We start from the raw sequence: 28,000 nt of genomic DNA, 5'->3' as shown, positions 1-28,000 counted from the left end.
ATCAATAATACACTACATTAATCATTCTATGATTTTTTCCAAATAGAAATGGTGATTTTATTTAGTGACGAAGGAAGTAAATGACATACTTTATAGATGTAAATACTTGTATATATCCGTACCAATTGAAATAAGGTTGTTTGATCATTGAACAAATTAACCAGTCAGCCATCTAGTCTCACTAACACCAACACTTACACCTTACAGGATTACATAAGAGAGGGGGATGGATGGGGGTCGGAGTCACTCTATAAATGGTTGAGGTAATACACGGCAAGTGTGGAGATTTGAGCGACCAAAGGCTATTCAGTACTGATTACTAAATCTCTGATATTTTACAACATATTGCTATTGGTTTCGAGAATTTTTTTAAATGCAAAATTATCAAGATATGGGGAAAAAAAAATATTACATCTACATTGTTGAAGAAAAAAAAAAGGGTGCAAATTACTGTACATTATCAAATAAACCTTCAGCTGACAGTAGCAGGTTTTCCCTGTGTCATGTAGAAGGTTCGACTCAAAATGATCTGTTACGCCAAGTAATTATATATTTGAGGATTATTCTTGTCTCTCTCCAAGTATTCTCTGTCTATAAGGCTCTCAATCCTTTTCTTCAGATCAGCTGGTTTAATGGGAAACTTGAGCTGTTTCACCAAATAAAACACAGTAAATTCAAACAGCATAGAAAGAAATGCAAGAATTAAGTAACATGTCCAATGCGTTTAGAACGTTTAGCTACATATGAAGCATTTCATGCATCAAAGACACATTGTGGTTAATGCAACTAAACAATAAGCAGCATTTCAAGCATCAAAGACACATTGTGCTTAATGCAACTAAACGATAAGCAACACAGAAGGTACACCTTCCATCCTGAATTACTCGCATCATTTTCCTTGATAAAACCATCACAAATTATTTGCATCACTTTGAGATGGATGTAATATTCAACATCACACTGGAAGCCACTAACAGAAATTCAGTTCCCAATCCAGTAAAAAAATTCATACTTGAGACTGAATATGACAGAACTACAAACGTATACGAACTCCCGTACCCAGCTACTCCCTAGCCCACCCTAATATCAAGTAAAAAAATTTACCTGTTGGAATAGTTCAGTTATCAGAAGAGTATGACTAAGCACCTTCCTCGTCTTCATGATACGAACTATAGCAGCATCAACCTTAGATTTACAAAAATGTAAAACACTGATTAGCTATCTAATATAAGAAAATCACAACCTGGAGCCAACTTGCAAGCATTACAAAAAGAGGGGAGTTGAATACTAGGCAACCTGATATTGACGATCTTGAAATACTCTCTCAGTGGTGCTCGTGTTCTCCTCCACCGTTTCCTTCATCTGGATTGCATTGACCTGCATCATTCAAACATTCATGATTAATTATTGTCAAAGAAGCAATCCATGGCACATGACAAGAAGATGAAGTCTCAGGTTTCGGCATAAAAGAGGAAAAGGGGAAAGAGGGTACTTAGATTTCAGGCAATTGCTCCCTGCACCGTTTAATAAAATCTTATCAGATTAAGCAGCATATTTTGAAGGAAGATTTGAAATAAACAGTCTCAAATACGGCTGGTCTACCATAAACAGCGCAACTGCAACTGAGTATTTATTACTGGTTGGGCCAAACTTTAACTGCATTTGACATTATTGGACCAGGTAGGTATTTGTGCTCGCGTGCCATGCACGTGATTTTTGAAGATGGTCATTTTTTTGGTTGAGTTTCTTCATTTTTTTCTTTTTCTCACTCGTGGTTATCACCACCCCCACCCACCATTGTTGTTACCTTCAACAATCTAGCCCCATGTCCACTGCCATCTCCACCTCTTTGGCATGGTGGCGATCTAAATACTTCCTATTTCAATATCACACATTTACACATTCTCTCTAAGGAAGATCTACATTTAAACACTTGATAATTATCCATGATACCACCGTCTTTGCACAAATTGCCAAAAAGGTTAAAAGCTTCAGAATTCCCGGTGCCGCATTAGGTTAGGGAGCTGGGCGTTCAACACGAAGAAACTTTTATGCTTGGGTTATTCAATTGCCATGTAGTCAAATTTGAAGTGGATACCCAGTGATCGAAAGCACATGCTTTGATCTGTTTGCACTAAAAAAAAAAAGTAATCAATGTACAAAGTGGCACTCTCAAGATCAGACAGATAGGGTATTTCTACACGCATCAAGGGATAACTGATTACATTATATAAACCACTAATAGCTAAAAAATAAATAAAACCAACCCCTAAGTAAAAGCCAGATAACTGCATTAAAATATGTTTAAATTTTTTTTTTTTAACAAATACCACCTTAAAGCGGGAGCACTTATACATATAGCCACTTCTTTAGCAGAATCTTCATTTAGAAATCCACCCTCAAATTTGGTTCCATGTATGATTTTGAGAGTATTTGAGAGTAGCAAACTTCATAAAGGGATGATTTTGTGTTAATTTCCCAAGATTCAATTAACATACTTATGAAAAGAATCTCCCAAATCTTATTCGTGGGAAGCTGTGTTGTAGATGATGCTATGGAATTTCTTTTTACAACACTCTGCAGCATATTAGCCCAAATTCTTTAAATAATCGCCAAACCATCAAAGGTGCTCCTCAAAACACTGTCAAAGTCTTAGAAAGGAACAAAGTGGCGACAACTCCAAGAGAATGATGTCCAACAGCAACTAACTGACTAAGTACAACAAATCAACATTTAAAATGACTTGGTTCCATTCATACTCACCCATCCTCACAGTAGTTCCTTAAAGATGCCATTGTAACCATCTCCTACACCTAATTATCTCAATAACACAGCAAATAACTATGCAAAAATGCACTTCTAGCACTACTTCACCAAAAACTCTAGGAAACAGTGGATAGGTAAGAGCACCCCATGGAGTTGTAAACTGTAGGAACAACTGAATGACCCAGATTTAATTCAGCTAAGACAGAATTTAGGGAGGCCCACCTTACTGCAACTACTAGTTTAATAGAGTTAACAAAAATGTTATTACTACAAATATACATAAAATGGATATAAAAGTAACAAAGCCATTCTACCATATCATGTAGAAGAAAAGCATTAGAGATGAAAACTTCCCAAAGAATACATGATAGAACAACCATACCCCTGTTCTTCTATAAGTAGCCCCTTTACTCAAAACTATCTTTGTCCATGACAGACAACTCTGATGCCAAGTCTGCCAACCGATTTGGACAAACCCCTTATATTCAAATATGTGATTGAGTCTTTGAGTCCTTGACAACGATTTCAATCAACAAGATTTCACAACTTACCCATTTGGAAGATGAACAAAGACATAAAATTGATCACATGACAAAGGATCTTCAACACTATGGCCTATATCCCCTGCCTGAAACAGTGTACAATTCTAATATATAGGCATAACATACAGTCTAAAACTGCACAGTAAACACCCAGTAAAACAGCCAAATTGAAAATCTTGAAATCCTTCCTATCTTACCATGTCATATTTTTCAAACCAAATTTGCATTAAATTGAGTCTTAATATATTTGTACCTTCAAGGAATAATAGAGGATAATTTTAGGTAGTCTATTAACCATGTATATTTTGTTCAAAGAGAGATTATTCAAAATTAAGCAAGTAGTGTTTTGGTAATTTGGTAACATGGACACTTTAAAACAATTTCAATGATAAAAATTAAAAAGGTAATCTTAAGAATAGTAATAATCAGGAAAATAAGCTGCTCTTAAAAAGAGAGAGCAAACAAAAAGCACATGGGCTTGAGTCCAATAAATCAATCCAGTTTTGGGGCATGGCCATCATCTTAAACCTAACATTAGATTCTCATTCCAATTTTCTTCCAAGAATAGATCTGTGTGTAAGGCCTCTATTGCTTTCACCTAAGACGCTCAGACTCGGGTACGGGTGTCGGACTCGGGTATGGGTCTAAGTGTTGGACTCGGAAAGTTATAAAATTAAGGATACGGGGACATGTTTTTTAAGAGACCAAATTTTGGATATGGACTCGTGGACTCGGTAGTGAGTAAAAGCAAACTTAAAAATTAGTAGTTAAATTGTTTAATTGTGTATAAAAGAGAATTTAAGTTGTCAAGTAGTAAAGACAGATAGTAAATAAAGTAGAAAAAATAAAAGGAAAGTCTTTCCCAATTCTCATTTGATGTTGACAACAGATTTAAATAAATGTGAAGAGAATCACATGAGGTCCTCCACCTACCCCCTCCCCACATAAAAAATATTGTTTCTTCCTCCACCTACCCTACCTAGTTAAAATGGACACAGTTGAAAATAGAGAAATATTGAAGAACCCAGCCTCCCATTGCTAGATTAAAAAACTAACTTCTTGGTGGTCGTAATTCCTTTCCAATAAAAACCCCTAAGGTTTCGGCTCTTGTGTTGGTGAGTCCGACATTTTATTTCAAAGCTAGGGTTCAAAACTGTCGAGTTCACTTTCTCTTCTAAGGGTCCGACCCGGATTTCGTGTCCGCACCCGCGTCGTGTAAACACTGGGAAGGGTGGGCGGCTGAGTCCGAGCATCACAGGCTTTCACATTAAGGCAACTAGATCGATTCCCAAGTCCCAAATCCATAGGATATATCACTACTCCATTAACAATTTTGCCTCCAAGTAAAAAGGTACCAACATAGAATTAAGGAATATGCCCATGACGCATGATACACCAAACAAAGAAAAGCTCCTCATGAAAGCAATACCAAGCCTTCGCTCTAGTCACCTGAAAAGCCTAATCTAAATCTATTAACCCCAGATGATCTAATCTATTCCAGGCTGAATTTCAGAAGCTTTTATCAACAATAATTTTTAGTTTTAAATTTATCTTGTAGTCTTTATCTGAACTAATTGGCCCTTATCTTAACTTATGGGCCTTGTTTGAGCTTAAATCTCCTGAAAATTATTTTCTAAGCTAAAGAGAAAAAAGCCTTCCTTTAAAATCAAGATTACCAAGCCTATCTTCATAAACTTTGTATTACCTTATCTAAAAAATAAATACAGTATTATGGTAACAAGTATTAAAGCATCATAAACTTTGTAGACTTGTAGTACTACCTCCATTTTGTAATAATTGCAACAGTTTTTGTACCACTCATATACTTACTTTGACTAAGTTTAATTTTAACCATTATATAAAAAACATATGTTGCCATGTAAAATAATTTTGGATTAGTCTTTATGTATGTTTTTCTTTATATCAAACTTTTATACTTCATACTAATATATAATTACAAATATTTATAGTAAAAGTAGTGCATTGGCATGTGTGCTAGTCAAACTGTTAATATGAAACGGAGGGAGTACTCATTCGGTGTTATTGCAAGGAAACTTTTGGGTTAACTCAAAAAAATAAGGTAAAGTTTGTGAAATTGGATTTCGCATTTCCTACCAATACAAAGAGGGAATTTTTAAAAAGGGAAACTTATTATACCAAACTGTACATGTAATGCATCTCAAAGTCTCCATGATAATTATCTTTCATCTTAGAGCTTTGCTATTATGGCATGGAGAGAGAGAGAGAGATAGAGAGAGAGAGAATAAGGTGAGATGCAGTATGAGTTAAAAACACCAAAAAGAAATTTAAGCCAACAGCCAAAATATTGACTTTTTGGCCAGGATTCCAGCCATAAGGTGTCATTTTAAAAGAAAAATAATCAAAAAAAAAAAAAAGTTTGTATGAGTGTCTAATTGTTCGATTAGGTTAATTTTGTGATGAACAGTCATGATTTAGCCAAAATTAAGGGTAGAAGTGTACTAATCATGTATGAGGGATCTTAATCGAGCACTTGAGGTAAAATGAAGAGTGTGAATGATAATATTGTTTCCTTACCTTTTGAAAAGTTTGAGATAACTCTTATGAATAGTGTTTGAACAATTAAAGCCTCTAAAATGTTTATTTACTTATTTGCCCTCATTAATGTTGATTGCATCTTTTTTTTAATTCTTAAGAATAGTGTGTGGACATTTATACCCCTAGAAAATTTGTTTATATATTTTCCCACATCAATGCTACCTTATTTTCCCACAAACTAAAATAATAATGTACGTAGGATTTTAGTTTCCTAGTCAATAGTTTGTTTATGTTTGTTCTTGAGTTTTTTAGTGCTCCCCCCTCCCTCCCCCTGCTTACACACACAATCTGTCTTCCCTTCCCATTCTTCTTCTAAGAACCACTATAATGCAAAAAACTCTCAAACTCTCCAAAGCAATAACAAAAAATCAAAGTCCAAACTACAAGGTGCAAACTTCGGAATATAATTGCAACTTCGCAGCACAAGCAACCTCTCTCCCCACAATTGCTCATCTTCCCCACCCAATTTTTCCATGTACCACTACAATGCAAAAATCTGTCAACCTCTACGAACTCAAATAAGACTGAGAAAATGCAAAGCCCAAACTAATATAAGCTACACATTAGCAAGCATGATGCTATGTTGCAAGACATTTAATTATTATTTAGGGATGGAAGAAAATGATCTGATGTAATAATTGACAGAATCAGTTCGATGGTCATCTTCTTCACTGTGTAATATATGGTAGTCCATGTATAAACTCATAATTATAAGACCTCGGGTACCTTTATACGATAGAGCGGGGCAGCAAATGTGTCATTGAACACAAAAGAGTCGTCATCCTCCACTTCTCTGCCTTTAGGAACCTGCATTTTCAAATTTATAACAAGTGTTTAATACAATATCTCAAATATAATATCCAAAGAAAGTTTTGAATAAATTAATTGCTGGTCAGTACCTTCTGAAGGACACGAACTTTGCCACATGCAAGGGACTGGAGAGTTCTCCGCAGCTCTTTATCCTCAATTCCAGTGGCATCCTTCATATCTTGGAAGCTCAGACTCTCAGCATCATTAAATAGCATCAAAACTACGGCCTAGATATCACAATACACAAGTTAAAGAGTCAAAACAAATTAAATGGGCTTCTATAACAAAAAATAAAGTCAATAAAACATCAAAAGTAATAGGAGACGAACCTGAAACAAAGAAACTGCAAGCTCCTTTTTACCTTTTGGGAAGTCTGCTTTCAGGACACAGTGACCCAGAGAATTTTGCCACATTAGCCGTCTACCACTGTGTTTACTGAGGTAAAACTCTTTAAATATGTCCTGCACATCAAACCAGAATCAAAACCCCTGTATGGCAGTGCGTTTACATATCCTCTGGCTTCACAACTTGTAACTTACCTGGTATACATTTAACTCATGTGGGAGCCGGACATCCATCGGGGGGTACGTTGGCCAATAACTGCAGCAAAACAACAAGAAGATTTACCAGTGGACCAAGCAAGGAAGCCTATATAACAAAATCTCTTAAATCCTTTTGGATTCAAAAACCAGACTAGAATAACAACCTACCCTGTGGTTAAGACATGTACGCTCATCTCAATTCCTGATGGAAGTTTTGTCCTTGCTTGGGATGATTGTTTAAAAGACTCATTAATTTCCTTCGATAATTCAATGTCCTGCAAAAACACAAGAGAGGATAAACCAACTATACATTCACATATATATATTAAGAAGCACACAGCCATTTTACACTAGAACTCAAAATTAGGATATTAGAGTATTTTCACAAACGTTTATTATAGGATTAAACCGCCATATCTAACTTTACTTGGCATGAAGACTACGAATCAGGAAGCTTAATGTGCATCAATCAACGAATCTGTCGATGTGCGTAATCATGTTGAAAACCAAATCTCTACACTTTAACATTTTAGAATTTGATGCCGTATAGCAATTAGATACTCCACTGAATGAGGAACGGATGAAGATACAGTCTTTCACTAGATACACAGTCCCGTGCTACACAAAGAGGTACTTGTAACCTAATCTATATAGCAGATTGAGAGCCATGAGACAGATCAAGAATTATTAGGCCTTTTTTCCAGTCAATATAATATAATGTAAAATGGGGTAGTTGGGTCATCCCAAATCAGTACTATTCCATAACAAACAGAAGCTAAGTTTTGAGCTTCCCAAAATGCCCCCAATACGAGGGTAATGAACACTTGTAGAAGGGGGCTGAAGTAATCTTAAAATTACCTAGAACCATGATCCTTCCTTTGTAAAGTAAGCGGCCCTCTAAAACCAAAAAGCCCTACTGTTTGATGATATCCCGACTTTAGACCAAGCATAGAGAAATTCAAGACCCGTAGAGTTAATCTAGAAGCTTACCAATCACTACGAACATTGTCTATCTGTTTAGGGCCTCTGTAATGCACACATAGCCTCCATAACACATACTTTTTTATTAAAGAGAATCAGGCTCGAAAATGGCCTACAATAAGGCCCTATTATTCCAGCTGAAATCATTAAATCTCATCAGGATTGGAGGTTTAGATAAAGCGCATGCTTGCAAGATCATTTCCCCTTTATTTTTAAATTTTTTTCAACTTTATAGGGTGATTGAATGTTCCTTTCCCTAATTGATGGGCATACAAAAGATCACTAATAATTATTGCAAGGTGGTATGCAAATATGGTGGCACCATTCACTCGTGTACCCTTACTAATGTTGTGCCACCTTTAATTGATTCTAACTCAATCTTAATCTCTCCTTTCTCTTTGAATAGTCGTCAACATGGCTTATAATGGAACTTTCATTTTTTCCTAAGTTAGGTCTCCAAGAAAGTTTACGAAAATCCCTCCAACCTGGAATTAGTTTCAAAGCCGGAAGCTTCCAACTGCTGAGTATTGGACAGCCAATTCTACTCTCAATATTAAGTTACCTAGCATAAGGGGTAGAAATTTGAAACAAACTGAACTCCTAAAGTTGGAGTGGCACCCCCTTAATTCGCCTTCCTTTGAACCAAGACACACCGACATAATTTTTTAGGTGAAACACCGTATCAAGACATATGAAATAGTGGGTTGCACCAAGATCCACCATGAATACTACTTCTTCCTCCCTAATTTTAATCACAATTACGGAGATGTAAAAATTATTCCCACCACCAATTTAAAAGAGATTTAAGAGAGCCTTAAATAGGACGATGGAATGTTACTCATCGTCTATGGGCAGATTACCGCTTCACTCTCCTCTTCATCATCTTTGCGGAGTAGCACACAGCTATATGACCCACCAACCACCACTCATCAGAGCAAATTCAAAGATTTTTCTCCCATTTATGCTATAGATTGTAATTGTCAGTCTCTTTACTTCAATGGTAGGCTTGAAGAAGGCTCATTGTGTGTTTTTGTTTTGGGCTAAGCTATCGAGCCAAGATAATTGATTAAGTGGTTTCGGGTTATAAACGTAGTTTGTTAAGATTGCATACGTAATAAGGGGTAGAGTATGTTCTTAATGAGACCCCAAAACTGCCTGGTAGATCCGGCCCCATTTCCTCTTTGACAGCAAAAGCCATGGCTCAATGGCTGAATTCGGTCTCCTATATCTCCTCCATTAGACCTTTGAGGAAGGTTCAAGGCAATTAATTTGGATTCAGATAGCTCAAAGTGTAAATCCAGTTGAAACCTATCAGATAAAGGCATGTCAATGCCATCATCTTTACGCCCACTTCCAATATTTGACACATTTATGCCATCATCTTGTAAATTAAATTTGCGCTGCAAAACTTGTGCTACACCTTCACTATGGCCGCGACAACAACAGTGGCGAGGCACCTATCCAGCCTCATTGTCAAGCTGGCCACAATCTACCAGCACTTAAGGTTGGAGAGTCTAATGTACTCTTGCTAATTCTTGCTCCACCAACTCCACTCTTTGAGTAACATAGCTTGGTGCCATTTTTCTAAAATCACATGAATCTATCAGGTATCCCAAAATAATGTTGCTTTAAGATATTGATGGAGAGACGTAAATTTGAGATTGAGAAGAAATTAAGATGAAATCAAGAAAATAGAGAAGGCAAGAAAAACAGGGAAACAGAGGCTACATAGCAGGAGAGATTATATCATCAATACAACAAAAATGAAAGAGAAACAATTACTTTTTGGATTCCCTTCCCAATCTTTCTATTTAAACTAGTTGAATTCCTTTAACAAATTCCGACAACTTTCCAAAATTCCTCGCCTAGCATTCCACGCCTAACTGAATTCTTATATCCTCAAGGTAGCTTCCCAATTTTTCCTTATCCACTTGCCTAGCATATACTTAGGCCTACATAAATTGAAATCAAAACTATGCAAATAGCAAAAAAAAAACATTTTATTGATTATGTACTGCAGACGAGTTAATAAAAATAGTTAAAGAAAAGGACTAATTGTTGCTTAACTAACAGCAAAATTGGACAAGATCAGAGGCCCATATTCATTATTATTACCACCATCTAAACAATATTCTCACATAGACAGACGGGAGGAAAGGTAGAGCATAGTATTCGCGGCGACTCTACAGCTGCAACAGGGCACTTACAGTCTAGCATGATAAAAGGTAGCCAGCAGGTAATAATATTAGGGTGGCCGCACTACAATTTAAAGGATACTTACTATACTAAGAAAAGTTATATTTTAGATTCATCCTAGATTTCCTTGTTGCAAATCTTGTTTATTGTCTAGAAAATTATATGTTCAAGACTGCTTGAATACATCAAATACATGAATGAGGGGATTTTATAGCCAAGGTACCGACATGTTAGGTTACAAAGAGGTAACTGAGAGGAAAGGAAAGGGGAGTACATATGATGAAAAAAAATCAAAAAAAAGGAAAAGATACGAAAAGGGAAGAATTACCTAATTCCTCATAACCTCAGAAGTTCAGATATCATTTATTTAGGTGAAATATTGCAAGCCACAATAAAAACAGACCACAAACATGTTAAAATTGTCTGTAAATGTTTTTTCACCATAACTGAGATGGAGTTACTCTTGAACCCCTATATAACCTTTATTTTCACAAACAAAGCAAAAATTTTTGAAAATCTGAGCAGATTAGCAGAACGATAATTCATTATCCAAAACAATTTTCTGTTGATGCAATCTATGTTACTCGGACTCTTCATTTCACACAAAGTACCCCGGGCACTCCAACATATCTTTGGGCTAAAAAATAACCAAAATATTTCACAAAATAGACAAGTTGACACTTGGACACGTTCCCAAGGCCAAGACACAGTATGTAATGCATTGAGCATGAAGTTTATTGACTATCTTTTACATTCCTTCAAGTCTCCACCTGTGTTCTACCAGAAGTAGGTTATTGGCATGTCAAAAACAGAGAATCCAGTTGAGCTTCAGTCAAAGCTAGACCTTTACTCTCTTCCCAAACACTTTCCAGCAAACATAATTAGATTTCGGAAACAATGGCAAAATATTGCTTCAACTACATCTCTTGCAATAGCCTCAACAATTAATACTTACAGACCTACGATAAACAGCCTTTATTCCCTGTAATAAAAACTTAGCCTACCCCTACAGTTACACAAAACTCTTTTTTTTTTTTTTTTTTTTTTTTTTTTTTTTGAAAGAACAGTTACACAAAATCTACTGAATAAGAGTATTTTGCTTCAAGATTTGAAGATTTTCCCCTTTCATTATTTTCCACAGAATGCTCAAGGCCTACAGTTGCTGGGACTTCAAGAACATAGCCATTGATCAAAGGCTCATCTCTTAGAAAACCTCACCTTAATGCAGGCTGGCTTTTTGCATCAAGAGGTTGAGGATATAAGGGATTTCATAACAAAGGTTTCCACCATAGAGAAAGATGTCAAAACATACAAAGGCCATTCATCTCCACATTAGCCTGGATGTACATTCTAAGACTGTACTGTCTCATACCGTTTTCACTAGCTCAAAATTGAGTCACAACAACACCCACCCCCCCCCCCCCACCCAACACTCGAGTTCCAGTCATTGGGAAGATTGGGAATGTGCAATTTCCCAACAAACTCAAAAGAGGGGGAAAAACAAAATCCACTTCAAAGACCAAGATATTCAAGACTCCAAGATTTCTTCAAAATGAGGTTATGCTCTTCTTCAAATAGATACACGTTCTATTCAAAAATAGGGAAACTAGGAAAACCTAATGTATTAAACAGTTAGAAATAAGTCAGCATTAGGAGAAGCCTCATATTATGATATTATGCTTATCCATCACATTGACATTTGTAGAGTAACAAGGGTATATAGTAATATAAAATTAATAAAGCATTCTATGTGTGATTGCCTGATTGGTGTCCAAGTTAAATTCAGGGTGCACATTGAAATTACATGCATGCATTTTTGATGTATTGACGTATAAATTGTTCTCTTGCCATTCGCATGACCAAATCTTCTGCATTTCTTTTCCTTATCTTAAGCATACCTTCTCTTGCCTTCCTAATCCCCCCACCCTCCTCCCCCTAAGATTTTTCCTTCGTCCCTCTTTTCCATCTTTCTCAACAGCATTCAGCCCTTCATCTCCTCTTAAAAGAGAAAATGATCATTCTAAGAGGTAAAAACCTGTCAATCCAACGGAAAGAGTACCATTGCCCAATTAATTAACAAACAGTTGTTTCCTCATTCTTCAAACAACCAGCAATTTTAGAAAACAACCAGTTAATGTACAGCGTGCTGGTTGGAGATCATCAGAAGAAAGGGGAAAGAAAGAGAAGGGAAGGAGGTGAGGGGAGAGCAGGGGAAAGGAGGACTGGACTAGAATCTTCTTCCTAAATCATTTCAATGATGGAAGGATTTAGTTTATAAAAAAGGGAAAGAAAACAAACACCTCTCCAATCCCTTTCCTCTCCCCATTCCATATCCAATAAGTCAGAGTAAATTCCTTTACCTCTAATTTCTCCCTTTTGCTCCAAATTGCATTATCCAATCACACTATTAGAGCCAAATATCTTTAAGCTGAATGATATCTCAATTTTGCTTTAACTGTTAATTCTTAAACTTTTGATAAATTTGAAAATTTCCATTTTACATTATCCTTTCCCTCTCTCCTCTCCCATTTCTTAGACAGCCATATGTACACTCAAATCATTAAACGGACAGAACACGATGTGATGACCATTTACCCCACATATATTAATTGCACTCACTACAAATGGCTCCCAAATGAAACCCAACCTAAGTTGAATTAATATGGAAAAAATATTTGATGTTTATTTAGCCCATCAATCTAAAATCTTTACAAATGTTTAATAATGTAAGGAATTGGTATATAAAAAATTTAAAAAAAAAAATAAATTAAATTAAAAAAAAAAAAAAAAAAAAGAAGATACAGATACCTCAATTTTCCATTCCTTATCAAATAAGTTAAAATAAATCCTTTTACCTCTCAACTCTTGTTTTTCCTCAAAATTCCATCATTCGAACACACTACTAGAGCTATATTCTTAAAGTTGATTTGCATATTTATTTAAGCAGGAGGCTAATTCTTATAACTTTTAATGGATCCAACAATTTCTATCTTACATCACTTCCCCACTCTTATATTTCTTAAACTAGAGCATACCCGTGCTAATGCACGAGATACGTTATTCGTGAAAGACAACAATACAAAGTGAAATGTTTGTAGTTATTGGAGTCCCTTGAAACAAAATTTTAGGAAAACAGTGGGATAGGTAGTTATTGGTAGTTTCTTTTTTATAAAAAAAATTTAAATAAACTTCAAATGCATAAGATTTGAGTATTGGAGTTTTCGAGTGTTAGTGGTGAAAAGTTAGGAAAAAAAAACTCTTAAATTATAAGATAGATAGGCCATATGTACCTCAAACCATAATATAGACAACATGCATATGAAAATCATTTAGTCCATGTTTATAATCTGTGTCCCCTAGAAATAGCTCCCACAAGATATCCAACCTAAGTTGAACTAACACGGTAAATCATTTATAATTGATGTTCATTTACACACCATATTAAAATCTCATATACCTATTCTTATAAATCACATTCACCAAAATTCAGAGTCTAATTGTATTATAAACCTCTACTCTTGGTTCATGTAATAAATAACAACTGAAATGACCAAACCCATCCATTTCCACCAGTGAAGATGATTTAATACATCTTTCAAATAGAAGGCCCTAGAACACTAAGCTAACATGGGTTAGGGCATCATCTTCATTACACTATACCAAGCACAATGCTAAAAGTTAAATCTAAATTAAAAGCATGATTACCTAAAATGAATACCTAAGCTTCATAAGCACATGAATTGCATCTTTAGGCCTCTCAGCAAATTACAGTCTCAAAACAATTGCCTGATGTTAACTATTCAAAATCAGCTGGCAGTTTTATAGTTTTTATTTTTGGATTACAAATTGTTTTCACACAGCAGACCACCGAAGAAATTAAACAACCTCTTTCCCTTGGTCAATACATCAACACCCCCCCCCCCTCTTTCGCCTCAGTGATCCAGTCAAGTACTTGGACCCTATGTCCACCAAAAGACCAGCTTCTAAACATACCATGTAGCTAAAAGATCAGCTTCTCAACATGCCATCAACCTCAATGATTCAAGAGCTATCCTTATAGTTAACCTCTGATTTATGGGAAAAGTATGTAACAAACCATATGAACCTTTATTTCACATGATGTAAACAGCCAAAAGACACCAAAATTAATATACTTCATTTTTGATAAAAAAATATAAGCTAAAGAGGAAAATAACAAGATAAGCTAGACAGAAGGCCAAGCAGCTTTCGTAAATTATGGCTTTGTACTGGTTTAAAATTGGGAAACATTAAACCTAAAGTCCCTTAACGCAAACTCAGACTCTCGAGTTAATTTCTTATTCAGCTTTGGTAAATAATCCCACTTGATAAGATAAGATAAGATAAGATGCAAGTAATTCATCATAGTTTAAATTACTTTTAATATTTTATTTTGGACAAGAAAAGGCTTTTTTTTCCTTTGGAAAACCATGGGTATCAGATACAAATAAATCAGAAGAGGACAAACAGTACTCTCAACAGTAAAAAAAAAAAAAAAAAAAAAAAAAAAGGTTGCATCCAAACAATGCTGTATGTCACGTAATCACATTGTAAACAATTGAATTAGTAGTTGCTTGTTTAAAATAACAATTTCCAAGATAAGAACCATACCTTGAACATTCCTTCAAGTTTATTAGTAAATTGACTACCGCACTCAGTTTTGAGCTGCAATGCCAAAAAAAATGATCAGAGAGAATAATTGAACTTCAAACAATCAGAATTATATCAATAAAGTCACCTTTGAGATCATAGACTTTTCAGCATCAATTGAAGCACTCTTTCCTAGCAAAAGCCTCTTCGCAAGATCCTTTTTGTAGAATGCTTCAAAAACATCCTTACCCTAGAATAAACAGAAGGAATGAGATATTGGCCCAAATATAGCATAGATTGAATAAATAGAACAAAGAAAAAAATTCTTGGATGCAGGTCAATTGCAACAAAAAGAGAACCTTCAAAATTCCACTTTACATAAACAAACTTACCTGTATAAAACGGAATAAAACCAAAACTTTATCAAGGGTTCCTTCCAATTCCTCTTCAGATGTTCCCTTATTGCCCGCTCGAAGTTTCTCATCCAGAAACTTCGCAATCAGCTCCGCAGGACGGTTCTATTAAATTGAGTATAAAGTTAGATTTGATATGCATGAATATAGCCAAGCAAAGCACGTAGAGAACAAAAGAAATAAAATATAGTACACATGCATGTCCCACATTCATTTTTGTATTAGCTAACTTGACTTCAAGTTCGTAACTAGAAAATGTATGCTTTTAAAATGCCTACCTGACGTAGATTAATTAGGAACTCAAACGAATCTTTGATAGTATTTCCAAATGATTCAGTCTTTGAGAAACTTTCTTCCCATATTTTATCAAGTGCTGCCTTGAACTCCAAGAGGCAAGAAACCATGTCTTTATCTTTCTCTTCATCCATTACTGTAGCCTGACCAGCTTTGCGGATGTATGAACTTAGTGCCTGTCTCAGAGACTCAAGGGCATCGACCCTGGAAAATAAACTGTACATTCTATGGAGATCATCAACACGACTTCCATCCATCAGCATCATGAAGCCCTGGTCAATATGTTAACACTTCAGTAATAATACAGCAAAACGCAAGAGATGAAAGTGCAGAGATGCCACAAGTATTGCAAAAGTCATACCTTATCAAGTATTGCAGATATATGACGCTCAAGAAGCTGCTTTTCAGCCGTTGAGATGAGTGGTTTTCTAGTACTTGCATCCAAGTAAAGTAGACATCTTTCTTGTTCTTCATGTAATCTTATCTGCAAAGAAGTCAGTATCAGATTTTGACCGCAGAAAGGTTGCTGTATAGGAATAGCCATATCATATGCCACCCATTAAATAACAATAACAGCAATACAAACACACAGTTCCAGTATCATAATAATGAATAATGCAAGGAAAAAAAAAACTGCTTTAAACTAGAGGGAATACTAAAAGCAAACACATACTTCGACATGCTTCAAATAATCTGGAACATCCGACTGCTGCATGTATTTTGCACCTTCAGCAGCATAAAATTCCTCTGTGCAAGCCAGGAATGGTTTTTCAAAGCTCTCTTGGTAAATTCCAAGGGCAGTAAACATTTTCAAAAGATGGTTCAGAAGAGTCCTATCAACAGCTTCACCTAATCTGGGAAACAGTAACAAAAATGAAAAAATAAACACCTTACAACGGCAGAAACTCTGTACACAATTTTGTTATCAGATAGCACCTATTGTTAAAGAAAACGTATATAAGGTCCAATGATTTACAAATAACTCGAACAAATTTCTTTGATCACAGAAAGACGAAAAAAAAATAAAAGCAGCATAAATATAAACCATAACAGATGTAAAAATAGCATTTCAGTCCCTCTTCTTTCCTTTGAAATGGCAAAATAAGAAAAAAAAAAAAAAAAAAAAAAAAAAATTGGTTAACAGAAAAGAAAAGAAAGAAAAAACCTTCAGGTAAAATCAAAAGAAAGAAGCACAAATATAATACTACATATTAAGTGTACTACAAGCACTTAGTCCCTCTTCTTTTCCTCTGAAACAGCAAGTGTCATGGACCCAAGTAGCCCAGTACGTAATTCGGGTCAGCCACTTCATTTGGGTCAGCCACCACTAAGGGTCTATGCTCGAAGGCAGAACAAAATCAAGGGGTCAGGAGTACAAGGAACAGAACAGCCAAATCAGCAAAAGGACGAACAGAACAAAAGTCATCAACGAAGCACTAAGGGGAGGGGGAAATGACTGATTCTCTGAACATTTGATACTTTTGGCAGTAGAGAACAATGTAATTAAAGAGTAAGTTTAACCCTTGTAATAGAGCTTGAGTATAAAAAGGCAGGAGTAGTAGAATAGCAATCATCCAGAAATTGAGAGAAAACACGTGCTGAGAGTTGTAAGCCTAAAGCTACTAATTGAGAGTGATAACCTAAAGCTATTAATCCTTGTAAGCAATTTCGCATTATTGATCAATTAACTAAGCTTCCTACTCTAAACTCTTGCATAATTACAAATTTATTATTAATCAATACTTGCCGGAGGTAGTCTATAACAGCAAGATAAGATTAATATGAAATGAACATGCCAAAAAACAGAAAGCAATATGAAGATAACTCTATTCCACACACACACACGCATGCACACACGTGCACACACCACACACACACCAAAAAAAAAAAGGTTCCAAAAAGGTTAAAATAAAAGCCTAGCTCTCAACTGTAAAAACTAGTGCAGAATATAATTCACGAACAAATATCAAATTTTAGCTTCAACCACCATTCAAAACAACATGCTAGAACAAACAAAAGGCATCGGCAAAATATATCAACAGCAGGTGTAAAGATAAGTTGTCCTCTTAGAGATATATCACACAATACTACATAACAATAGCATAGGGAAAAAGCAGAGGAACCAAAATATCAGTCAAATTAATCTGTATGATGGAAATATTGTGCAAGGGATCAAAGTTGTGATACAGATGACATTGCATATTTCAGCCATATGTCCATAGAGCATAGTTTAGAAATAATAAAAAATACTAAGCAAAGAAACATGCAAATTTACCTTTCCCTCTCGATCATTCTCAAAAGACCAGTAACGGTTTTGTGCTCAACTTCAGGACATGAAGAAAGATGTTTACGAAATAGCTGTAATCCCATGTCCCACAATGACTTCACATTTGGGGTCTGTTTCACATATGTCCTATCAAGATACAAAGCTATGCCACGAATCATCAGCATTTGGTCACAAAGGTCCTGCCAGCATTTCTCAACAAGTGATAGAAAAACTACTAGGTCTGGACTTTGTCCAACCAATGAATGCAGTACCGCAGAAACATGGGCTTCACACTCCTTCTCAATTCTTTGATAAAGACTTCCCCCCATCTTGTGCAGGCAAAGATCATTAACAGCCTAAAAATTTGAGATTCACAAGTGTGAATAATATTCCACAAAGGACAAGGCAGTTTGTGTTTTCTACTCTGGAAAGACTTGGAAGTTGTGAGTTTATTTACCTGGTAAAGTTTCTCTAGGTCACACGAATCAGGCTGCTTCAAGAATATAGCATTGATGGCTGACTTCAAGGTTGCCCAAGTATCTTCCTCGAAGTTTGGGGGTAGGGTGGGCTTAGCTGTTTCACAATGAGCAAAATTAGAATAAAGTCAAATCAGCATCTGGAATAGATACACTCTCAGTAAATATTACTTTCCAATTCCATTTGATAAACTCTAATCAGATTGAAAACAGTCAAATGGCAGCATGATGAACCCAGCTGTTTTGCTTCCACATACCATGAACAATATAATCAATACAATTACCCAAGGATTCTAAAGGAACACCGTTATCATTTACATCAGCTACCACAGGATAATCAAAGAGTGAATTTCCAAGATATTGCAACATGCTGTACTAGAAAATAAATCTGATGCGTCGGCATTAAGTCTTACCGAAGTAATGTAAAAATGAAGGAAGAAAGACAAAATGGTCGTGACACAAAAGCCCACAACATAAATGGATTCACTCTACCTCTAGCAACGACCTTAATTGAAACAACAAACACTGATAACCAAACACAACCTATAAAGCCCATTCCTCTTCAGAAAAAAAAAAAAACATGAAGCACTCACAATTCCTTGTAAACATTTTTAATCCCTAAACTTCATTCATGATGATGAAAATATCAATATATAACTAATGGAGAACATTTTTTTCAGGTCTCCTCTTTAGTTTTTTGGTTCCTCTTCACTAGTTATAAATAAATGTCAGAAATTTGTGTAAATTTCATCTCAACATTCTGATACTTAAACTCCTAGTACTGCTGCATTTATCCCAATTCCCAAAGTTCTGATAATATCCTTAATTTTCTGATATAGAATAAATTTGAAAAAATATGAAAGTAGAATCCCTGGATTCCATCACTCTTTTTCTCTAACATGACATAGGCAAATTCCCTGATTACAATGTCAGCATCTGCCTCACACAAGGGCCATAAATAGTGTTATGGAAGAGCTACTGTTTTCAAGTTTGTTTTTAGGAACAGGAAGATATTTGTTCTATTGATTGTTGCCAAATTACTAAGATTAGAACAAGAAAATTAAATAGTTGTGATATTTTTTGGTTATAAGTGAATATCCTTCCAGTAAAAAGCCATCGTCACCCATAGATAGATGTTATAGCTAATTATAGCCGATAATTAAATGGCTTTAATACCATTCAAAGTACCATGTAATATCAGTATCACCTGAAAGTTTAGTAACAAAAATTTAGCATTAGAAAAGTCCACAAGCTGTGTCTTAGGAGAGCAGATATGAAAACAGATATTTCCTAATTGTTCCAATAGTATCAGAATTAAGAAAGCCTCCTATGTAATTTTAGGATAACATTTGGTGGTTAAAAAAGGGAAGTAAAGTTCCAGGTAAGTGGAAGAATGTACTTAATTGGTGGCCAGAGATAGAGAAACTTGCATTCAAATTCGGAATTTTTTTCAAAAACCACCTTTTAAATCCTTGTTTTTGTGACAAAACCACCTTTTAAAAAAATGCTGTAAAAAACCACCTAATTTAAAATCTTTGTTGTAATTCACCACCTGCTGTACGAAAATGAGCTTCAACTATAAATGTTTTAGTCGTGATTTGTTATGCTGGCGGTGGCAAATTACAACAATAATTTTAAATTAGGTGGTTTTTTACAATTTTTTTTTTAAAAGGTGATTTTTCACAAAAACAAGGATTTAAAAGGTGGTTTTTCACAAAAATTCCTTCAAATTATAAAAAGGCTCTCTACTCCACAACTACCTTTCTTGTTTCAATGAAGGCACAATTAAGGATGATCCTTCAACGCAATAGGCATGCCTTAGTGCAAACAAATATACTAAATATTACAAGTAACAATGATTGTTACCTTGTATCAAAGGCACTTCCCCATAATTCTTTATTTTTCATGTGTGTTTTGCAATTGATTTGTCATTTTCTTTGAATTGTAGGACTTTTCCCATATCCTTAACACCTATATTTTTTATTTTCATTAAGGGCAGCAATTAAATCTGAATCCAATCCATGACCGACTCACTGCAAAGGAATTTTCCAACCCATATTTGAGTCCAAACTGTTTGAAAACAAAACTGAATAGGAATCAGGTTGAGTTCGAAGGCTACAAGTATATGAACCAGGTTAAACTCATTAAAAGGCCAGTGAATTTTTTTTTACTTTGCTGATTCTTTAGAGTATTAAGCCAAAGTAAACCTTAAGCCCATCACTTGTTCTAACTTTGCAGCCAAGAGTCAAAACCCCTCTCTCCCCCCGTTTATTGCATTTGCTCATTAAAGCCAATCAACTAACTTCAGTTTCCAAAAAGCAATCTAAGCTTCTCTCCCTGTCATTCTTCAAGGACGTATGTACTTGACTTCATTTCTAGTTTTATCAATTGGGACTAGGTTTAATTTGCTAGTAGAAAAAGATAAATAAAAAGGAACAAATCATTAAGTTATTGGATTCAAATTAATTTTTTGCCATCGTTGGCTCCTGTAAGTGTTAATTACCTTTCAGTTTTCCAAATCACAAGGTGTATATGGCAATTTGTATTGTAAACTAAATTAAACCCCGTGCAATACACGGTTGTTTAATATTTTTAATGACAATAAATTTATATAAACAAAAAAGTAATGAATCAACTCACCAAGCATTTAAAAGTATGAAATATATTAAAACATTTAAATATATGACAGAATATAATTAAACATATAATAGTTATAATGGGCAATTTTATATTATAGGAAGTTTACTTTAGAAACAAAACTTCTTTCTATGTAATAATGATTTTTTTTTTTAACAAATAATTTTGGAGGGAAAATATTTATAACACGTTGCCAAGTGTCCCTCTTAGTTTCGCCTTTACTAGTATGTAATAGATTAAAAAAAAATTATTTTAAACGCTTACTTATGAATAGATTTGTTATACTCATTAATATATTTCAATTTTACCTATAAGTCATTCTACAACTCCTTGGTTGGTTTATTGACCTTTTGAATTGTTGTTTACAATAATTTTCTTTTGAGAACCACAAATAGTATCAAACAAAAATTTTTGTGGATTTGTAATAGAAAGTGAGAATATCTGAATAGATTGGACTTGAAAGTGAGCAATACAGTAATACAGACTTGGACTCGGATTTGGAGGCAAACTAAGATTTCTTTTGCTGGTTGGGTTGATTTCAGATGCACCTGTAAAGTCCAATTTGTTGTTACCCACCCATCTTTAATCTTCATCCTTGTTGCAAGGACAGAGAGCTTCTCACCTAAGACAAAGAGCTCGTCTAATACAAAATTCTTCACACCATTCGTTGAGAACTTCAAATATAGCCAGGTCAATCTCTAAAAACTGTACCTAAAATCTAGCATTTAACAATTACTAAAAATTATTTCTCAACTCAGCAAACATCTTTAAAGATAATCCCATCCTAACCTATATCCTACCCATAACATGCACCACCAACATTACTTAAATCTAGGATCCTCACCTTTTCCATTCATGAGAGATACTTTTTTTTTTTTTTTTTTTTTGAAATACTATTCAAGAGAGATACTCATCTCCAACAAACATGAAGTTGTTCAATGAATAACGGCCTCAATACATATCCCAAAATTAACTGGGGACGTTATGTACAGTGGGAAATGATAGTATCAAGAAAATTAACTTTATGGCTAATGGAAGTTACACAGGCAAAAAAAAAAAAAAATTAATACCGCCAAAAACTATGGACACTAGCACCCAAAATGTTGATTTACCACTTTAATCAACATAAATTCACCCTTGATGAATAGCTTCTACCACTACAACACTAATAGATAACCAACAACAAATTTGGGATAAGAACTCTTGACTAGCAATATCCCGAGCAGTCTAGTGCACTATGGTATTCACCAATGCAAGCTACCTTAGGACAACCTAGAGGTTGGGAAATTGTAAGGTAACCTGAAAGATGAGCACATAGATGATGAAAACAATATTAGACAAGCTGACTGCAATACAATAATAGATAGTAATTACTTAAATACCATTTCCTATGACTTTGAATGCACCAATGCAATGGTTTGGCAGCCTGAAGGTCCTTATACTAAATTCAGTTTCTCCTGTTCTTAGTGCAGCAAGGACAAGTGCGGAAAGTGACTACAGGTTTTACTAATACAAGGAAAAAGTATTATACTTTGTAAACCCCCTCCCCTTGGTTGCATTTAAGTAACAATCAAAACCTAAAGGTACACTGAAACAAATTTATACAACATGAATGCCACTAATGGCATGTATACGAAGCTAACCCTGTACCTCCACCGTAAACCTGAAATTAACAATAAAGCAGCAACACTTGATGAAGATCCCACCATTGACATGTCTGCTAAAATTAAGACAAAAATGGCGTAAAGAATCCACTCAGTCTATTCCAAGTTCGTACCAACAAAATTTACATATCTAATCCCATTCGCCTCTTAATTTTACCTTTCAAATTTACATAGTACCTCAAGTCACAAATTACCTCTTAATTATATACCTTTCAAATTTACATAGTACCTCAAGTCACAAATTAGGAAACTTTGTCTATATGACCATAATTCCAACTATTCATTATCCCAAATAAAATAGATATAAATCACACACTGCTAATGATGGAAACAACAGCAACCACAGCAGGACGTATTTACCATATCCTCAAACATCTTCGGACAACGAATGTTCTTAAAAACCTCCATCCAAAAACCGAATCCAAGCGCTATCATCCTCGCCAAAAAGCACTCATCTTCACTAAAAACCTTAAACATTTAAATAGCTAAGCTAATGTAAACCTACCGCCATTTCTACCTCAATTCAACAACTAATCGCCCTCAATCATTCGCAACACCCCGAAAACAAAAACCTAACATAATCCCTCAATTCAATTCCTCACTCTACCGCTAAAAATCTAACAAAAATCACAAACAATCCAATCAAACAGCAAATTCCAAAAACCCTAACAATTCAAAATCCCAAATTACCAAAATCAGGGATGAGAAAAAGAAAGAGAAAGAGTAAAACCTTTAACAAGCTTGATAACAAGCTTCTTGGTAGAGGGATTAGGAGGGGTGGCCTTCTTCCGAGACAAATTCGCGGTAACACCGGCAGTGATCGGAGCACGAGAATTCGAAGAAAGAGAAACAGCAGCAGCATCAGACTTGAGATCGTCGTCAACAATCATGGAAGCAGCGTTATCCGTATCGTCATCGGCAGCGGAGTTGAAGGAATGGTGGAGGCCATTCTTGGAGTCGAGGGACTGAGAGTGGGACTTGGGCTTCTTCATCGGAGAAGAGAAGGCGGCGGAGTTGGCGGAGGAGAGGCTGGTGTTGGTGTTGGAAGCGGCAGTGGTGGAGGCGGAAGAAGGGCGCTTGTTGTTGGGGGGAGACATGAAATGAGGGAGAATGAAGATGGGGGGTGTCTTAGCTGAGGGTCATGGTATTTGGTGTTGGTAAGAAAGAGAGAGATATGGAAGGAAGAGAAGTGACTATGATGTGGAGAGTCGAGAGGGAGAAGGAGAGAGTGCTCTAGATTTTGCCACTTCTTTATTTAGTATACTACTACAAATTACCCTTTTAGAGGAATTTACCTGGGACACTCGTTTTACATGCTATCTTGATCTCGAAGGGGCGACAGTGGATTGTTCAGTAACGATTTTAATGTAGATTTTTTGGTTTGGATTCGGTTGTTGATTGTGCAGGGTTGTGGGAGTGGTTACAATTGGATTGTTCAATATCGGGTTTGGTGAGTAGTTCTTGGTTCAGATCTGATTAGTGATTACATTGTTGTGATGGTTGCAATCGGGTTGTTCAATATTGGGTTCGATGCGGAGTAATCTGTTTGGATCTAGATTGTTGTAGCTTAGGAGGATCGAAATATATCGATTTATATAAATGAATTATAGTCTTCTAGGTTTAGATACAAATTAAAGATGAGTTTGATTGTTTGGATTGGGTTAGTTTTGTCAAATTTTGACATCATTGCAACCTTGGTATGGAGGGATAATAATCTAATCAAATAAGTGCTCGCTAAGTATATGGAACCAAGGCTTGAGCTTTCTATGGTTAGATATTCACTCGCTCAAAACGAGAAGGAATTAGAAATGGTCAAAAATTTAAACGCCTAAAAGAAGCAACCTTGGTCTGTGCCTATAGGATAACCACCAAAATATGAGTAGAAGAAGATAGCTAAGAAATCTAAATCCACTGATTTTTTTCATACAACCAAACACCGGATGTTGCTCCTAGTCATCCAAGCCAACCTACTTAGGGCTTTATATATGCAAGGGGTTATGTTAAGGAAAAAAGAATGTCATCTATCAAGGTTATAGCTCTTAAAAATTGCCTCCACTATAGTATTTAAAGGCCCGGTCTTTTTTTTCATCATAGTTCACATAATTATCCTAACAAGCTAAGAGGCGCACACGTGTGCAATTATAAGAAAAATTTATATTATACTTCCTCTGTTTTTTTTAGTTGACACATTTCTATTATCACGCTTGCCAACGCATGTTTTTAATGATTAATATTTCTAATTATCAACATTGTAAAAGAGTGCTTTCCCTAAATATTGTTGGGAAGAATGACAATTCCATATATACTGCTACTGTTTTTAAAATTCCCAAATTACTGTCCGCGTTAGCCATTTAATGAATTTTTTTTTTTGTCTATTTATTTTTTTTGGTAAAATCGCTATCTCAGATGGCGGTTAAAGTAGGAACACCGCTACTTGAAGTAGCGATTTCCACTCACTAGTCACTATCAAAATTTCATCTTCATCTCTGCTATCTCATAATCAGTTTTTTCAATTAAAAACAAAGTCCCCAATTCTCCATTGCCCATCATCCATTCTACCTCACTCAAATTTTAGATCTTATCTCTCTACTTCTCTCATTAATTCTTCAAATTTTCATTATCAATTGCCTAGCATCCTCAAATTAATTTGGTTAGGGGATTTTTCGATTAAGTTTGGGAATTTGATGTTTATTTTTAATTCAATTGGTTCTGGGTAGTTTCATGGAATTATCTTGAAATTCTCATCTCTCCGCTCTCTCATTCTTCTCCTTCTCCTTCTAAAATCAGATTACTCTGATTATTTTTTTCACTAACAAATTAAGATTTGGTTTTGTTTTTTATTTGATTTGGAGGTGTATTGACGGGCGTTAGAACGGTCGCACATTCCACACTCAATCAAATAAATTTATAAATCCTAAAACTAACCCCTAAACAAGTCTAGTGGTAAGTTCGGAGTCGAACCACAAGGAACGGTAATGTTGGATTGTTCTCGATCTAATGCTTAAGCTACGCCGAAATCGGTTTATGGATAGTGGACACTACAACTACACTAAAACACATATAAAGAACAAGGTATGATAAAGTCTACTAGGGGAAAAGATCCACTTAGAACAATTAATAAGCTAATGAGAATCCATTTGATAATCAATCATGCAAAGAAAGAATTATAATGAGAATTAACTACACTCAAAAGTAATCTCTCAAATTCCTAGCCTAGATCCCTCATTGACTAGGTGCATAGAAGAAAATTACCCAAAATGCAATCAAATATATCAATTCTAATTCACAATCCCTTGTCAAACTAAAACCAATATGCAATTAAGTGTGCTATCATGGGAGATCAATCCAATCTAAAACAAACAACATGCCAACATCAATTCAATCAATTTAATCACACAATTATCATCAAATTTATCTCAAATAACTCAAACAATCATTACAAAGTCTCACTCAACACCTAGTAGAAGGGAAACTACTCAAGCATAATGAAAGAAACTAAATAAAGCAATAAGAGAAGAGAAAGTAAGAAATGCTCATTGATATAAGGTGGAGATCTTCAAATTCCTCATTTGATTATCCAAAATCCATGAAAACCATTGTGCTCCTCACTTTCTCTCTCTAAAATTTTGAGAGTTTCTCTCTCTAAAACCTAAAACTAACCTAAAAACTATTCTAAACTAAAAAATCCTTTTTTCTTTAATGAGCAAAAAAAACTATTTATACCCCTTACAAAATTGCTTAGGAAGCTCCGAAAAAAGTCAGCTGAAACGGGAAAAGGTCCGACCGAACTCTGGATAGGTTCGGTCGGACTCAGGGTAGGTTCGGCCGAACTCAGGGTAGGTTCGGTCGAACCTCCCTGATCCTTGTTTGGTCGAACTTTCCTGGTTCGACCCCTCCTGTAAACATGCTGAAAACTTGGTTGAAACTGCCTTGGAGGTTCGGTCGAACTTTTCAAAAGTTTGACCACACCTTGGTTCGACCGAACCTCTTAGAGGTTCGGCCACACCTCCTCTTGAACTTCCTCTTCTTGCTTCCTCTTCTTCCCTTTTGCTCCTCTTGTCTTTGTCCATGCCTCCATACTTGGCCAAGGGGCCTCCTACCGTGCTTAGGACCGTCATGGAACCTGCAAAAGATAGCAAAGATCACGAGAGCATGGGGATGATAAAATTATGCATAAAGATTATCAAAACAAGTGCAAATAAGCATACTTTTCATCCATAAAAGAAAAGGAATCCATAAGAGGAGAAAAGAGGTAGAAAACCTAAGAAAAACAGGAGAAAAGAGACCAATACACTACCCCTAAGGGTAACATAAATGTCACTCATCAAACACCCCCAAGCTTAACTTTTGCTCATCCTCGAGCAAAACAAAACAAACACAACGGAAAACGATGTATATTTTTTTTTTTTTTAAAAAAACAATAAAATAAAATAAAACTAGAAGAGAAAGAATATACACTAACTCACTTCCGTAGGAATCACGAATGCATTTAGCGCATGCATCAAGCACTTTAAACCCCATAGATCGCTCTAGAGGACGAGTAAGCTCTCGTAAGGGTGTCCTAAGAGTTTAACCCATAACTCTTGACAAAAATCAAGGCAAGGCAATAAATAAATAAAATAAAATAAATCGAAGTAAGAGAAAAGTTACAAGCGTTCTAGAGTGGACTTTTATGATGGAACAAACACTAATGAATGTCAATCTTTCTAAAATAATAAAGGTATGCACGTTCTAAGATGTGCAAGGTTGATTGAAACATAACATATGCTAAGCATAGAGAACTAAAGGAAACACATTCCACCTTTTGTTTCAACCAATCAAACCACGTTCTCTCTACTAGTTTCAAATCCACTTTCAAGTTAGCTTCTCATGATTCCACGAAGAAACCGGAAAATAAATAAGAAATTAAAAACATTGAGAAGGTTACCCGACATCTTGGCTATGCAAACTCGCTCTATAGGCTTGATTCCTATTTCCCGCCATCATTGAATGACTTAACCCTCTAGGATCAAAAGGACTTTCAAGGTATTAAAATCTAAGCTAGGAGAGTAAAGGTGTGGAGAACTCTTGAAATTGGTGGTAAACCTATGTGAAGCACGGGTGGAACTTCTTCCACAAGATCCAAACGATTCCAAAACAAAAGTGCCAAGTATGCTTATTAAATAACTTTCCCCCAAGCTTATTTAACACAAAATAACAAAAACAGGGAGAACAACAATAACAAAACC

At 35.4% G+C, this 28,000-nt stretch overlaps 1 protein-coding gene across 1 annotated transcript; it reads right to left on the bottom strand.

Moving 5' to 3' along the window:
* Nucleotides 1-93: 93 nt before the first annotated feature.
* Nucleotides 94-24,002, bottom strand: LOC110728563 (cullin-4-like). The gene is made up of 17 exons (XM_021908202.1): nucleotides 23,503-24,002; nucleotides 18,453-18,568; nucleotides 18,005-18,351; nucleotides 16,403-16,583; nucleotides 16,091-16,213; nucleotides 15,714-16,001; nucleotides 15,415-15,540; nucleotides 15,171-15,272; nucleotides 15,044-15,097; nucleotides 7,406-7,512; nucleotides 7,235-7,295; nucleotides 7,025-7,156; nucleotides 6,785-6,922; nucleotides 6,612-6,692; nucleotides 1,297-1,377; nucleotides 1,105-1,185; nucleotides 94-646 (listed from the first exon to the last, which is right to left on the bottom strand). The coding sequence occupies exons 1-17, from the start codon at nucleotides 23,867-23,869 to the stop codon at nucleotides 533-535; spliced, it is 2,499 nt and encodes an 832-aa protein (XP_021763894.1). The 5' UTR covers nucleotides 23,870-24,002; the 3' UTR covers nucleotides 94-532.
* Nucleotides 24,003-28,000: the final 3,998 nt, after the last annotated feature.

The sequence above is a fragment of the Chenopodium quinoa genome, unplaced genomic scaffold (genome assembly GCF_001683475.1).
Source record: "Chenopodium quinoa cultivar QQ74 unplaced genomic scaffold, ASM168347v1, whole genome shotgun sequence".
In the NCBI taxonomy this organism is placed as follows: domain Eukaryota; kingdom Viridiplantae; phylum Streptophyta; class Magnoliopsida; order Caryophyllales; family Amaranthaceae; genus Chenopodium; species Chenopodium quinoa.
This window is presented reverse-complemented; position numbering and strand designations above follow the sequence as displayed.

Bases quoted from the DNA above. Each gene is read 5' to 3' on its own strand.
- LOC110728563 (XM_021908202.1), bottom strand. From the start codon at position 23,869: ATGTCTCCCCCCAACAACAAGCGCCCTTCTTCCGCCTCCACCACTGCC. The intron at 16,214-16,402 runs GTATGTGTTTGC...ACTTCTTTGCAG, and splicing joins ATTATTTGAAGCATGTCGAA to ATAAGATTACATGAAGAACA. The intron at 1,186-1,296 runs GTTGCCTAGTAT...TGTAAATCTAAG, and splicing joins TTCAAGATCGTCAATATCAG to GTTGATGCTGCTATAGTTCG.